This window comes from Maniola hyperantus, chromosome 4, assembly GCF_902806685.2.
Source record: "Maniola hyperantus chromosome 4, iAphHyp1.2, whole genome shotgun sequence".
Classification (NCBI taxonomy): Eukaryota; Metazoa; Arthropoda; class Insecta; order Lepidoptera; family Nymphalidae; genus Maniola; species Maniola hyperantus.
In genome coordinates this window covers 12,121,812-12,137,784 of record NC_048539.1, presented here as the reverse complement: position 1 = coordinate 12,137,784, position 15,973 = coordinate 12,121,812, and the positions used below count along the sequence as shown (strand labels likewise).

Here is a 15,973-nt window from a genome sequence, read left to right as displayed (position 1 = left end):
CTATTTTTTGTGAAAAGTGCATGTCTACTATTTTGGATTTGAAAATAAATGTCATTATCAAATTCAGCATCCCGGAAAAGTACATATTCAGTCAAATAAAATTCCCGTCGAGTCACATTGTTACTCACGTCGGGTGTGACGCACGGGAATAACCCCGAAAAAGTAATGGCATTATCATCACAAGATAATATTATGGTTTGGAAAGATTCTGATGAATTTTAATAGATCTCCTCTTTGCAAGGGATTTGCTTTTGCGAGAAGCTTTTGCGAGTCTAAACCGTTTCTTTTTCCTCTTCCGCCAATCCATTTTTGTTTCTGTTACACGAAAACTCAAGTATATAATTAAATTGTCTAAGCACACAATATGACCTACATACTTATATTTGTAACTAGATGATATACGCGACTTCGTCCGCGAGGATATAGTGGTTTTTTAATCCCGCGAGAACTCTTTCAAAAGCGATCACTATTTCAAATTTCAGCCAAATCCGTCTTGTACTTTTTGCGTGAAAGGGTAACAAACCTATACACACACACACGCAGATACAAAATTTCGCCTTTATAATGTAAAGTGTGATTTGACAACCCTGACTTTCGGAATTCGGATAAGTCCAAATTATATTTTATTACTAGTTGATGCCCGCAACTTCGTCCGCGTGGAATTAGGTTTTTAAAAATCCCGTGGGAACTCTTTGATTTTCCGGGATAAAAAGTAGCCTATGTGTTAATTTAGGGTATACCCTAAATTAACACTTTTATCTATCTCCATTCCAAATTTCATCCAAAACTGTTCAGCCGTTTTTGTGTGATTGAGTAACAAACATCCAAACATCCACACACACACATCACTACACCTATTATAAATGTGATAGTGTGTTTGTTTGTTGGTTCGTTGGTTTGTCCTTCAATCACGTCGCAACAGAGCAACGGATCGACGTGATTTTTGCATGGGTATGGTTGACCTGGAGAGTGACATAGGCCACTTTTTATCCCGGAAAATCAAAGAGTTCCCACAGGATTTTTAAAAATCTAAATCCACGCGTACGAAGTCGTGGGCATCACCTCATCATCATCATCATGATCAACCCATCGCCGGCTCACTACAGAGCAGGGGTCTCCTCTCAGAGTGAGAAGGGTTTTGGCCATAGTCTACCACGCTGGCCATGTGCGGATTGGTAGAATTCACACACCTTTGAGAACATTATGGAGAACTCGGCATGCAGGTTTCCTCACGATGTTTTCCTTTACCGTTAAAGCAAGTGATATTTAATTAATTAAAACGCGTATAACTCCGAAAAGTTAGAGGTGCGTGCCCGGGATCGAACCCCCCGACCTCCGTTTAGAAGGCGGACGTCCTAACCACTAGGCTATCATAGCTTCACCTAGTTTATAATATTAGTAGGATATATGTAAACTACTACCACCAGCTGTCGATACGATGCATTCTAAAATAAATCGACCGACCGACCGACAGACCGACCGGCCAAGTACGAGTCAGACTCGCGCCCCGAGGTTTCCGTACTACAATAGTAAAATGTTTATCTCTAAATCTCCGTTTAGAGATAAGCATTTACAATGTAACTTAATTTATTACTACTATGTAACTAGAATTTCGGTACATATAAAAATGAATCGCTAAATGTGTTGCTGATCGCAAATCTCGAGAACAGCTGAACCGATTTCGCTAATTCTTTTTTTATAATATTCCTTGAAGTACGAATATGGTTCTTACGGAGAGAAAATTTTTAAAAAATTCCTGAAAAAGAATCGACTGTTAGGCGGTACGAAGTTCGCCGGGGCAGCTAGTGAAAAATAAATATAAATAAATAGGTAAATAGTATTTTTTGACATTTTGCATGATAAATCAAAAACTATTTATTATGCACTAGATGATGCCCGCAACTTCGTCCGCGTGGATTTAGGTTTTTTAAAAATCCCGTGGGAACTTTGATTTTCCGGGATCAAAAGTCAAAGTCAAATGATTTGTTCAAAATAGGTAATAAATTACTCTTTTCGATTGTCAGTTGTTGGATTTGTAAAATATAGTGGTGATAATTATTTCGCAAACGCTACGAGGGTTCCAAACGTGCCCAAGACTGAGAAGAGCCCACAGCTAACTCAGCCGGGTATTCTTTTTATTATCACCACTTTACAAAATCATAAATTAAACTTATTAGAACTATCACAAAGCCGAGCAACTCATTCCCAAGCTTGCTTATCATTTAAATAATCCTTTACAATGTAATAGGATTTTTTAATTAGTTTACGTTTTATGAAAACTTTGAACTTATGACAGTCACTTTTTTTGTTAATTTATTTATGTTTTTATATACGTACAATAAATTTTCAAAAATATATTGATTATGCACTGTCATAATTTTAACTTCTCTAAATTTAGTTCTCAGCGACTCTCGTGGTCCCATACTATATATGGCTCGAACAGCCCTTTTCTGCAGCACAAAAATAGAATTTATATCAGCAGCATTACCCCATAATAATTCCGTGGTGCCATCTGAATCAGGGTTTCTACTGAAAACCAGCGCTGTATGTTTTTGTACTTGTGCAAGACAATATGCATTTATGCTGAGTAGGGACCTTTTTTTTTGGGTTGTGCCACACATGACATACTTTATTCCGGCGCTTCTTCTACTTGAGGTTTTTTGACTTTATTACTCAAGTATAAGAGGCGCTGGGATAACCTAACCAGTTGGTAACTGGTAATGTGTGGTACAGCTTTAAAAAATAAACGTTTTTTCTTTTCTTTCTTTTTCTTTTCTAATAATATGCCATATGACATAATGCTGTGAAAGTAACTAAAATATACTAGTCTCGCCGTTTCTATGTCTGTCAACTGGCGAATCTTTTTTACCGCATATGCAGCAGAACTGTCTGTTCGATAAGTTATTTATATGAGAGCCCCATTGAAGTTTCGCATCTAACGTTATTTCCAGAAAAATAGCGGTATCCACTAAATCTTATTTATCATAAAAGTAGCCTATGTCCTTCCCCGGGATGCAAGCTATTTTTGTACCAAATTTCATCAAAATTGGTTAAATGGATGAGCTGTGAAAAGCTAGCAGACAAACAGACGGACAGATAGACAGATACACTTTCGCATTTATAATATTAGTATGGATAAAAATAAATAAAATCGGTTTTTGATGTACAAGTAAGGTCCTTTTATATGATATCACACTTGGTTTACTAATCTTACTTGAAAGTTGAAAATACTAACTATTCGTTAATGAACACATTTTTATTTATTTTTCGTGATGTAACCACAAATTCATTGTTTCAGATTTTTCCCCTTACGTGTGTTATAACTGTTATTACCTACCTGCCAAATTTTATCATTCTAGGTCAGTGGGAAGTACCCTACAGGTTTCTTGACAGACACACTGACAGACTGACAGATAGACAGACAGACAGACAACAAACTGATCCTATAAGGGTTCCTTTTTCCTTTTGAGGTACGGAATCCTAATGATCTCTCTTTTTGCACTGCATTTAACCTGAATCCAAGAATTTCCGATCCGATATAGTCGTAAGCAAGACTGTATCGTCACCTACCACCAGGTGAGATTGCAGTCAAGGGCTAACTTGTATCTGAATCAATATTATTATTATTATTTTATTACTTATAATAAAACTGTAACAGGTGAAATTCTGTACATTGAAGATATTTTGAAATTTTTTTTTCGAGGGCACTCTATAATCGATACTGAACCCAAAACTGGAATTTTTTTCATTTTTGTCTGTCTGTCTGTCTGTCTGTCTGTATCACGGCCGCGCATCACGCTGAAACTACTTAAGGTGACGCTGGATGCACGTCCGAACTGCTCGGCCCACGTGGGTAACCTGTATGCTATTTCACCTAACATTGTGATAGAAAGAAATAGACTCAGTGATGAGCAGTGTAGCGAGTGCATGCGCTCACACTAGCGTCCGGATATATTGATGATGGCACACAGAGAGTTGGACAGATGTCACCGATGAATTTTTGTAAATATATGATTTATGAAGGAACTACTTATTTCAATTATTATTGTATAAGATTTTATGGAAGAGCGGGGTCGCCTGCCACGAGTACTCGTAGCAATACTAAAACAGTTACTGGGATGGTCCCAATTACTACGCACTATGTGAAATTGTTTTACCTACTGAAATAAATATTTTTTAATTTTTTTTTGAATGATAATGATTACCTACTTATCTTTTGATGAATACTATAAAATCTCACTTACATACATACCTATTAGGTAACTACTGCCTCAGCGTGTATAAACAACTCGTATATATTATAGAAATCCATACTTCTATGAAGTGTCTGTCTGTAATTTCGAAATAACTACCGCAAGCTCATAATATTGTTATTTGAACTGTACCATAACAGCTGAATCAAACGTTTTTAAAAACTGTCTGTCTGTCTGTCTGTTTGAACGGGCTAATCTTCGGAACGGCAGAACCTATTTTGACGGGACTTTTACAGACAAGTAGAGGATTAACAAAGGATACTTTTTTAACCGACTTTTAAAAAAGGAGTTGTGTTTTTCTACCTATGTACACAGAAATCTCCGAGATTTCTGAACCGATTTGCGTATTTTTTTTAATTGATAAAGAAACTTTGCAACATTGTCCTATATAAAATGTCATTTTATATAGGACACACAGGATTTCAACTCCTCAATCCTGATGCTGCAGGGGACATGACCACCAAAACTTATGGGATTTTGAAACTGTCGGTTATAAATTGATATTGGAGGTAGGTACCTATATCTACCAAGTAAAGACTTTATCATTGAACTCGAAGACCCACTTCTCGACCCTGATGCTGTACCTAAGGAATTGCATTGCTAAATCGTGGTGATCCCACGGAATTTTAAATGAATCATCGCCCACGCCCGTTCGGTACCCTCATTCCGCACATTGTTTTTATTAGTCAGTCCACCAATCACAACAAAGCATTCTCCCCTGTCCCCCGCCAAAATTTTACGATTTTGTTTTCATGTAAATCCTTGTATATGCGTACTCTAGGAGTTGAATTCTCTGTGCTGGCGGATTACCTATTAGGAACACATGATTACACATTCATTTGTCTGTGAAAATAAATTTTGTTGCCTAGACTTATCTATTAGTAGCGACTAAAAACTATATATACCATCTTCTTGTGTATAAAAAAGTCTAAATAAATTCCACTTTGATCTCAAAAATGAAAATTTTATTTTTATAAGTAGGAAGTAGGTACAATTCAATTTCCCTCTAAAAGCCCACTACACACATAAACACAATATGTATCATTTTCTGTTTCAACAGTCACATTAGATGTATCATTCGACGCAGAACTATTGAAGCTCTCCATTTCATTTCTGGAATTAATAAACATACAATCAACATAAATATATTGTGAGTATTATCTATATAGAATGTATGCAAAAAACATAGCATAACAACTTACAAGTATGGTATGGGTAGACCTTTCAATATTTAGTACGGAATTGAATGTTGTAGCATCATGTTGGATTTCAGTGGTACGTATATTGGGCACATTCATTTTATTTTCCTTGTTTTCTTCTAAAAGGAATGTCTTGAGTCACTAAAATACAACATAATTCAGCATTGACAAATCTGACAACAAATAGTAAATCTCTATATTATATAAAAATGAATCGCTGAATGTGTTGCTGATCGCAAATCTCGAGAACAGCTGCACCGATTTCGCTAATTCTTTTTGATAATATTCCTTGAAGTACGGGGATGGTTCTTATGGAGAGAAAAATTTAAAAAAAGTCCTGAAAAAGAATCGACTGTAGGCGGTGCGAAGTTCGTCGGGGCAGCTAGTAACATAATAATTATATTATCCTAATCCTAATTCCTAATTTAAATATAAAAGGTGACTGACTGACTGACTGACTGACTGACTGACTGACTGACTGACTGACTGACTGACAGACAGACTGACTGACTGACTGATCTATCAACGCACAGCTCAAACTACTGGACGGATCGTGCTGAAATTTGGCATGCAGATAGCTATTATGACGCAGGCATCCACTAAGAAGGGATTTTTGAAAATTCAACTCTGGAGGGGGTGAAATAGGGGTTCGAAATTTTGTGTAGCCCACGCGGACGAAGTCGCGGGCATTAGGTAGTATCTAAATAATATCAATTTACAAACACAGTGTCAAACTTTCAGAAGCTGGCTCTAAATGGTACGGTGTGATAGCATCATAATCTAATTCAATTCGATTTTTTGCTTTGTCGTTTCCTTGCCAAAGAAAATCCCGTGATCCACTAAAATAGAAGTATAATATATAAGTATTTATTAAAAATAAATAAATATCATCATCAAATTCACCATCCTGGAGAACCTTGAAAACGACACTCGCGTCTATTTTTTATAAAAAGTGCTGGCCCGCCATCTTAGATTAAAAAATTAATGTCATTATCAAAACCAGCATCCTGGAAACCCTGAAAACGACACCCATTTCTATTTTTTGTGAAAAGTGCATGTCTGCTATTTTGGATTTGAAAATAAATGTCATTATCAAATTCAGCATCCCGGAAAAGTACATATTCAGTCAAATAAAATTCCCGTCGAGTCACATTGTTACTCACGTCGGGTGTGACGCACGGGAATAACCCCGAAAAAGTAATGGCATTATCATCACAAGATAATATTATGGTTTGGAAGGATTCTGATGAATTTTAATAGATCTCCTCTTTGCAAGGGATTTGCTTTTGCGAGAAGCTTTTGCGAGTCTAAACCGTTTCTTTTTCCTCTTCCGCCAATCCATTTTTGTTTCTGTTACACGAAAACTCAAGTATATAATTAAATTGTCTAAGCACACAATATGACCTACATACTTATATTTGTAACTAGATGATACACGCGACTTCGTCCGCGAGGATATAGTGGTTTTTTAATCCCGCGAGAACTCTTTCAAAAGCGATCACTATTTCAAATTTCAGCCAAATCCGTCTTGTACTTTTTGCGTGAAAGGGTAACAAACCTATACACACACACACGCAGATACAAAATTTCGCCTTTATAATGTAAGTGTGATTTGACAACCCTGACTTTCGGAATTCGGATAAGTCCAAATTATATTTTATTACTAGTTGATGCCCGCAACTTCGTCCGCGTGGAATTAGGTTTTTAAAAATCCCGTGGGATCTCTTTGATTTTCCGGGATAAAAAGTAGCCTATGTGTTAATTTAGGGTATACCCTAAATTAACACTTTTATCTATCTCCATTCCAAATTTCATCCAAAACTGTTCAGCCGTTTTTGTGTGATTGAGTAACAAACATCCAAACATCCACACACACACATCACTACACCTATTATAAATGTGAAAGTGTGTTTGTTTGTTGGTTCGTTGGTTTGTCCTTCAATCACGTCGCAACGGATCGACGTGATTTTTTGCATGGGTATGGTTGACCTGGAGAGTGACATAGGCCACTTTTATCCCGGAAAATCAAAGAGTTCCCACAGGATTTTTAAAAATCTAAATCCACGCGTACGAAGTCGCGGGCATCACCTCATCATCATCATGATCAACCCATCGCCGGCTCACTACAGAGCAGGGGTCTCCTCTCAGAGTGAGAAGGGTTTTGGCCATAGTCTACCACGCTGGCCATGTGCGGATTGGTAGAATTCACACACCTTTGAGAACATTATGGAAAACTCGGCATGCAGGTTTCCTCACGATGTTTTCCTTTACCGTTAAAGCAAGTGATATTTAATTAATTAAAACGCGTATAACTCCGAAAAGTTAGAGGTGCGTGCCCGGGATCGAACCCCCCGACCTCCGTTTAGAAGGCGGACGTCCTAACCACTAGGCTATCATAGCTTCACCTAGTTTATAATATTAGTAGGATATATGTAAACTACTACCACCAGCTGTCGATACGATGCATTCTAAAATAAATCGACCGACCGACCGACAGACCGACCGGCCAAGTACGAGTCAGACTCGCGCCCCGAGGTTTCCGTACTACAATAGTAAAATGTTTATCTCTAAATCTCCGTTTAGAGATAAGCATTTACAATGTAACTTAATTTATTACTACTATGTAACTAGAATTTCGGTACATATAAAAATGAATCGCTAAATGTGTTGCTGATCGCAAATCTCGAGAACAGCTGAACCGATTTCGCGAATTCTTTTTTTATAATATTCCTTGAAGTACGAATATGGTTCTTACGGAGAGAAAATTTTTAAAAAATTCCTGAAAAAGAATCGACTGTTAGGCGGTACGAAGTTCGCCGGGGCAGCTAGTGAAAAATAAAAATAAATAAATAGGTAAATAGTATTTTTTGACATTTTGCATGATAAATCAAAAACTATTTATTATGCACTAGATGATGCCCGCAACTTCGTCCGCGTGGATTCAGGTTTTTTAAAAATCCCGTGGGAACTTTGATTTTCCGGGATCAAAAGTCAAAGTCAAATGATTTGTTCAAAATAGGTAATAAATTACTCTTTTCGATTGTCAGTTGTTGGATTTGTAAAATATAGTGGTGATAATTATTTCGCAAACGCTACGAGGGTTCCAAACGTGCCCAAGACTGAGAAGAGCCCACAGCTAACTCAGCCGGGTATTCTTTTTATTATCACCACTTTACAAAATCATAAATTAAACTTATTAGAACTATCACAAAGCCGAGCAACTCATTCCCAAGCTTGCTTATCATTTAAATAATCCTTTACAATGTAATAGGATTATTTAATTAGTTTACGTTTTATGAAAACTTTGAACTTGTTGAGAGACATCTCCAATATGTTTTCTGGAAGTTTATTATAAAAACGTATAGAATTACAATAGCAAATGAATTGAACTTTACTTAGCCTAGAGGCGGGCATTAGGTACAAGTTTATTTTTATTTCTAGTATTTACATTATGACAGTCACTTTTTTTTGAATTTATTTATGTTTTTATGTACGTACAATAAATTTTCAAAAATATATTGACTATGCACTGTCATAATTTTAACTTCTCTAAATTTAGTTCTCAGTGACTCTCGTGGTCCCATACTATATTATGGCTCGAACAGCCCTTTTCTGCAGCACAAAAATAGAATTTATATCAGCAGCATTAATTACCCCATAATAATTCCGTGGTGCCACCCGAATCAGGGTTCCTACTGAAAACCAGCGCTATATGTTTTTGTACTTGTGCAAGACAATATGCATTTATGATGAGTAGGGACCTTTTTTTTTGGGTTGTGCCACACATGACATACTTTATTCCGGCGCTTCTTCTACTTGAGGTTTAACCAAATTTCATCAAAATTGGTTAAATGGATGAGCTGTGAAAAGCTAGCAGACAGACAGACGGACTGATAGACAGATACACTTTCGCATTTATAATATTAGTATGGATAAAAATAAATAAAATCTGTTTTTGATGTACAAATAAGGTCCTTTCATATGATACCCCACTTGGTTTACTAATCTTACTTGAAAGTTGAAAATACTAACTATTTGTTAATGAACACATTTATATTTATTTTTTGTGATGTAACCACAAATTCATTGTTTTCAGATTTTTCCCCTTACGTGTGTTATAAGATCTACCTACGTGCCAAATTTTATCATTCTAGGTCAATGGGAAGTACCCTACAGGTTTCTTGACAGACACACTGACAGACTGGCAGATAGACAGACAGACAGACAACAAACTGATCCTATAAGGGTTCCTTTTTCCTTTTGAGGTACGGAATCCTAATGATCTCTCTTTTTGCACTGCATTTAATCTGAATCCAAGAATTCCCGATCCGAAATAGCCGTAAGCAAGACTGTATCGTCACTTACCACCAGGTGAGATTGCAGTCAAGGGCTAACTTGTAGCTGAATAAATAAATAAAAAAATACTATTTGTACTAAGCGTTGCGTACTTTATTTGTAAGATGGACAGACAGACAGCCAACAAACTGATCCTATAAGGGTTCCTTTTTCCTTTTGAGGTACGGAATCCTAATGATCTCTCTTTTTGCACTGCATTTAATCTGAATCCAAGAATTTCCGATCCGAAATAGCCGTAATCAAGACTGTATCGTCACTTACCACCAGGTGAGATTGCAGTCAAGGGCTAACTTGTAGCTGAATAAATAAATAAAAAAGTACTATTTGTACTAAGCGTTGCGTACTTTATTTGTAAGACGGACAGACAGACAGACAACAAACTGATCCTATAAGGGTTCCTTTTTCCTTTTGAGGTACGGAATCCTAATGATTTCTCTTTTTGCACTGCATTTAATCTGAATCCAAGAATTTCCGATCCGAAATAGCCGTAAGCAAGACTGTATCGTCACTTACCACCAGGTGAGATTGCAGTCAAGGGCTAACTTGTAGCTGAATAAATAAATAAAAGTACTATTTGTACGAAGCGTTGCGTACTTTATTTGTAAGATGGACAGGCAGACAGACAGACAGATAGACGGACAGACAGACAGACGGACAGACGGACGGGCAGACGGACCGACGAACGGACCGACAGACGCACGGACGGACGGACGGACAGACGGACGGACGGACGGACGGACAGACGGTCGGACGGACGGACGGACAGACGGACGGACGGACAGACGGACCGACAGACGCACCGAGGGACGGACGGATGGAAGGACAGACAGACATAGGGTTCCATTTTTTCCTTCTGAGGTACGGAACCCTAAAAGTACAAAGAAATACCACCAGGTAGGTACCTACCTACCTACCGACAGACAGACAGACGGACAGATGGACAGATGGACAGACGGACAGACGAACAGACGGACAGACGTACCGACAGACGGACCGACGGATGGACAGACTGACGGACGGACGGACAGACGGACGGACAGACAGACAGACAGAGGATTCCGTTTTTTCCTTCTGAGGTACGGAACCCTAAAAATACAAAGAAATACCACCAGGTAGGTACCTACCTACCTATATTATTATACATATACAGGTACCTTTTTAGGGTTCCGTACTTTATAAGGAAAAAAGGGACCCTTAGTATCACTTCGTTGTCTGTCTGTCTGTCCGTCTCTCCGTCTGTGTCGTATCTGTCACACAAACCTATAGGGTACTTCCCGTTGACCCAGAATCATGAAATTTAGTAGGTACGTAGGTCTTAGAGCACAAGTAAAGGAATAAATCCGAAAACCGTAGATTTGTTTGTGATTACAACATACAAAAAAATTTAAAGTTTGTTAATGAAAAAATAATTAGTATTTTCAATTTTCAATGTATGATAAGTATACCAAGTGGGGTATTATATGAAAGGGCTTTACTTGTGTATTCTAAAACACATTTTTTATTTATTTTTATGCATAATAGTTTTTGATTTATGGAGCAAAATGTCAAAAAATACCTGAGTACGGAACCCTTGGTGCGCGAGCGACTCGCACTTGGCCGGTTTAAAATTTGATAAAATAAATAACTAAACAAAGTTACTTACCTATTGTACTAGGACCACACGAGTAGATATCCCTACTAGGACCTCAACAACAAAGTCAGGTCAATAAACCAATGAATAAAATTGGTGTCCAAAGTTCAAATTCCAGAGGTCAATGTACAAAATGCAATAAGTATTTGAAGGATAACACTTATTGACTCTGCTCAATTTTCTACACATTTGCATAGCCACTGAATTATAAGAAGCTAATTAACTTATTAATAAATAATCAAGTACTTTTATGAAATAATTACGACTTTTATTTTTGAAAACAACACTCGTCGTCATAGAAACCACAATATTACACGCGCAGCCGCGCGCCGCTGGGCTGGCCCTTCCCTCCGCCACCCGCATGGTGTCTAATGTTTTGGGGTGAGAGGCATGATTATTTTAGCCGAAATCTAGCGCTTGAAAAGGGTTGAACAGTAGTTTGGGAAAAGTATTTTTGAGAAAAAACTACTGAATTTATGTTTGCAAAGTAAAGTTATTTCAACTAATGAATAAATAAACTACGTGTAATGATAAATTGTTTTAGAATTTTCATATCCCTAATCTTATTTATTTACGCCCAAAGTTGACATAAATTTAGTGTTAAAATAGGAATCTTTTGAGGCTCGTAACTTTTAAATCAATATTTTTTTCAATGTTTTAGATATCATTGAACCTAGATAATGACGAGATAAATCGATATAATTCTTAGTTTTGTGCGTTCAATATCGAATATTGTTGTATTTTCCCTCCTTCGTTTGTATGAAGAAAGCACCGAACTGAGCTGCCTTAATGGATTCCAATGAAACTTGGTACGATTTGACGTCATACTATAAGGATATAGGATATAGGATACTTTTTATCCCGAAATTCAGCATGGTTCCCTTAGGAGAGGGGTTGAAAGTTAAAATGTATACTGAGCTGTAATTCATTAACGCGTAGTCCGATTTCATTCATTCTTTTTTGTTAGAAACCATACATGTTAAAACTTCAAGTGCCAACTTCTCAACCATCATCATAATAATCACGGGTAGCTTTTGTACTTTTGGATTTCAATCAGCTGTTTTAGGAATAGTTGATGTTGAATTGATATTAAAGGTACGCTTAGAATAAACTATCTCTGGTTTAGGTACCAAGCAACGACTTCATAATTCAACTCGATATCCCAACTCTTCAACCCTGATGATGCAGGGTATTGCACTCCTAAGCCACTGTTGATTGTGAGATAATATTGTAGATGCCAAACATATATACCATTATTGAACTTTAAGTTCCAACTCTTCAATACTGATGCTGCAGGGTACTGCACTCCTATTCTATGGGTTTTAGGAACTGTTGTTGGTGAATTAATATTGTACCATTTACTATTGTACCAAACCACGACTACATGGTTGAACTCCGTTCACAAAAATCCACGCACTCCATCGAAATCCTATTCTATTCCAAACTTATTCGCCAGCGTGACAGGAGTGGAGAAGGCGGATAGGGACGTGTGAGGGGTGCAACGGATCAACGTGATTTTTTCCATCATCATCAGCCTGCGGTCGTCCACTGTTGGACATAGGCTTTCCCTAAAGAGCGCCACCACACCCGGTCCTCAGCCTTCCTCACCTAGCCACTTCCCGCCAGCCTCTGTATATCGTCGGTCCATCGTGCTGGAAGGCGTCCCACACTACGCTTACTTATACCTACGCGGTCTCCACTCAAGAACTTTCCGGCTCCAACGGCCATCACCTCTACGACAGGCATGACCTGCCTTCTTTTATCCCAGAAAATAAAAGAGTTCCCACGGGCTTTTAAAAACCTACATCCACGCGGACGAAGTCGCGGGCGTCAGCTAGTAAATAAATAAAAAAGTACTATTTGTACGAAGCGTTGCGTACTTTATTTGTAAGACGGACAGACAGACAGACAGACAGATAGACGGACAGACAGACAGACGGACAGACCGACAGACGAACAGACGGACAGACGGACGGGCAGACGGACCGATGGACGGACCGACAGACGCATGGACGGACGGACGGACTGACGGACGTACGGACGGACGGACGGACGGACGGACAGACGGACGGACGGACAGACGGACCGACAGACAGACAGACAGAGGGTTCCGTTTTTTCCTTCTGAGGTACGGAACCCTAAAAATACAAAGAAATACCACCAGGTAGGTACCTACCTACCTATATTATTATACATATACAGGTACCTTTTTAGGGTTCCGTACTTTATAAGGAAAAAAGGGACCCTTAGGATCACTTCGTTGTCTGTCTGTCTGTCCGTCTCTCCGTCTGTGTCGTATCTGTCACACAAACCTATAGGATACTTCCCGTTGACCCAGAATCATGAAATTTAGTAGGTACGTAGGTCTTAGAGCACAAGTAAAGGAATAAATCCGAAAACCATAGATTTGTGATTACAACTTACAAAAAAAAATTAAAGTGTGTTAATGAAAAAATAATTAGTATTTTCAATTTTCAATGTATAATAAGTATACCAAGTGGGGTATTATATGAAAGGGCTTTACTGTATTGTGTATTCTAAAACACATTTTTATTTATTTTTATGCATAATAGTTTTTGATTTATGGAGCAAAATGTCAAAAAAATACCTGAGTACGGAACCCTTGGTGCGCGAGCAACTCGCACTTGGCCGGTTTTTTAAAATTAGATAAAATAAATAACTAAACAAAGTTACTTACCTATTGTACTAGGACCACACGAGTAGATATCCCTACTAGGACCTCAACAACAAAGTCAGGTCAATAAACCAATGAATAAAATTGGTGTCCAAATTTCAAATTCCAGAGGTCAATGTACAAAATGCAATAAGTATTTGAAGGACTTATTGACTCTGCTCTGCTCAATCTTCTACACATTTGCATAGCCACTGAATAAAAATTAATTTTATAAAATCATTACGACTTTTGTTTTTGAAAACATATTAATAACAACAGTTGTCGTCATAGAAACCACAATATTACACGCGCAGCCGCGCGCCGCTGGGCTGGCCCTTCCCTCCGCCACCCGCGCGGTGTCTAATGTTTTGGGGTGAGAAGCATGATGATTTTAGCCGAACTCTAGCGCTTGAAAAGGGTTGAACAGTAGTTTGGGAAAAGTATTTTTGAGAAAAAACTACTGAATTTAGGTTTGCAAAGTAAAGTTATTTCAACTAATGAATAAATAAACTATGTCTAATGATAATTTTTTTTAGAATTTTCCTATTCCTAATCTTATTTATTTACGCCCAAAGTTGACATAAATTTAGTGTTAAAATAGGAATCTTTTGAGGCTCGTAACTTTTAAATCAATATTTTTTTCAATGTTTTAGATATCATTGAACCTAGATAATGACGAGATAAATCGATATAATTCTTAGTTTTGTGCGTACAATATCGAATATTGTTGTATTTTCCCTCCTACGTTTGTATGAAGAAAGCACCGAACTGAGCTGCCTTAATCTAAATATATATAAAACGAAAAGGTGACTGACTGACTGAATGACTGACTGACTGAATGACTGACTGACTGACTGATCTATCAACGCACAGCTCAAACTACTTTATGAATCGGGCTGAAACTTGGCATGCAGATAGCTATTGTGACGTAGGCGTCCGCTAAGAAAGGATTTTTGAAAATTCAATCCCTAAGAGGGTGAAATAGAGGTTTGAAATTTGTGTAGTCCACGCGGACGAAGTCGCGAGCATAAGCTAGTTTTTTATTAAAATAGTAGTCATAGTTAATTTACTAAAATTGCATTTTTTTTTACTCAATCGTTGGAGCTTAAACATGTAATATTAATTACTGTGAATATTGTAAATAATTTTCCAGCTAACGATACTAATTTTTTTTTTTTGGACTCTACTCAAAATCAACGAACCCCATTGCAATAACAAAGGAAAAATGGAGCTGCGCTAAAGTCTCCCTCTAGCAATCTAATAAAAATTATAGGTAAGTACAATGTAAGTATTTTTCAGGAATTCCGTAAAAAATCATTGACAAAAACCTGCAAAAAAATAGGAAAACATTGATTCAGAGGCGAACGTACCGTTTAGAGGCCGGTGTGCGTTTCGAGAGCAATGTGTACTCGTAGAGGTTAGAACTCGACGGATTGTGGTTGAACGTGGGCGCGGGCGGATAGTAGGCTTCATCTTCCCTGTAGTTATTATTCACTAGCATGGACTTGAGGGGCAGTAATTCGACACTGTCGTCGGTTCGTCGTGGCGCCGTCATAGCGCGGATGACATCGTGCGCTGCCGCCGGCTGCTTGCAGCCTACTGAAATAAAAGCTCCGTAGTCCGTAATGAATTCTGAAACTGTAGGCTCTGGCCTTGAAAATGCTGCAGCGGACCGCGACGGGATGACGAGATGAAGTTAGGGTGCCTGCATACTGTCTACACGCAGGTAATTTTTTCTTTTTAGGGTTCCGTACCTAAAAAGGAAAAACGGGACCCTTATAGGATCACTTTGTTGTCTGTCTGTCTTGTCTGTCTGTCTGTCTGTTTTAAAAGAATATTAGCCAAGTTTATTATAATGACC

The 15,973-nt window shown here is 37.9% G+C and overlaps 1 protein-coding gene and 1 long non-coding RNA gene across 2 annotated transcripts in view; both read right to left on the bottom strand.

Annotated features, from left to right (window-relative positions):
• Nucleotides 1-15,706, bottom strand: part of LOC117981868 (cysteine-rich venom protein latisemin-like) — a 34,113-nt gene extending 18,407 nt beyond the window's left edge. Inside the window, exon 1 of the mRNA XM_034968107.2 lies at nt 15,483-15,706. Within this exon, the coding sequence (XP_034823998.1) occupies nt 15,483-15,667 (185 nt within the window). The 5' untranslated portion in view covers nt 15,668-15,706. The remainder of the gene's footprint in view (nt 1-15,482) is intronic.
• LOC138402230 (uncharacterized) lies at nt 5,208-11,714 on the bottom strand. The gene is made up of 3 exons (XR_011236640.1): nt 11,451-11,714; nt 6,172-6,291; nt 5,208-5,593 (listed from the first exon to the last, which is right to left on the bottom strand). It is a non-coding gene; the product is annotated as an uncharacterized lncRNA (long non-coding RNA).
• Nucleotides 15,707-15,973: the final 267 nt, after the last annotated feature.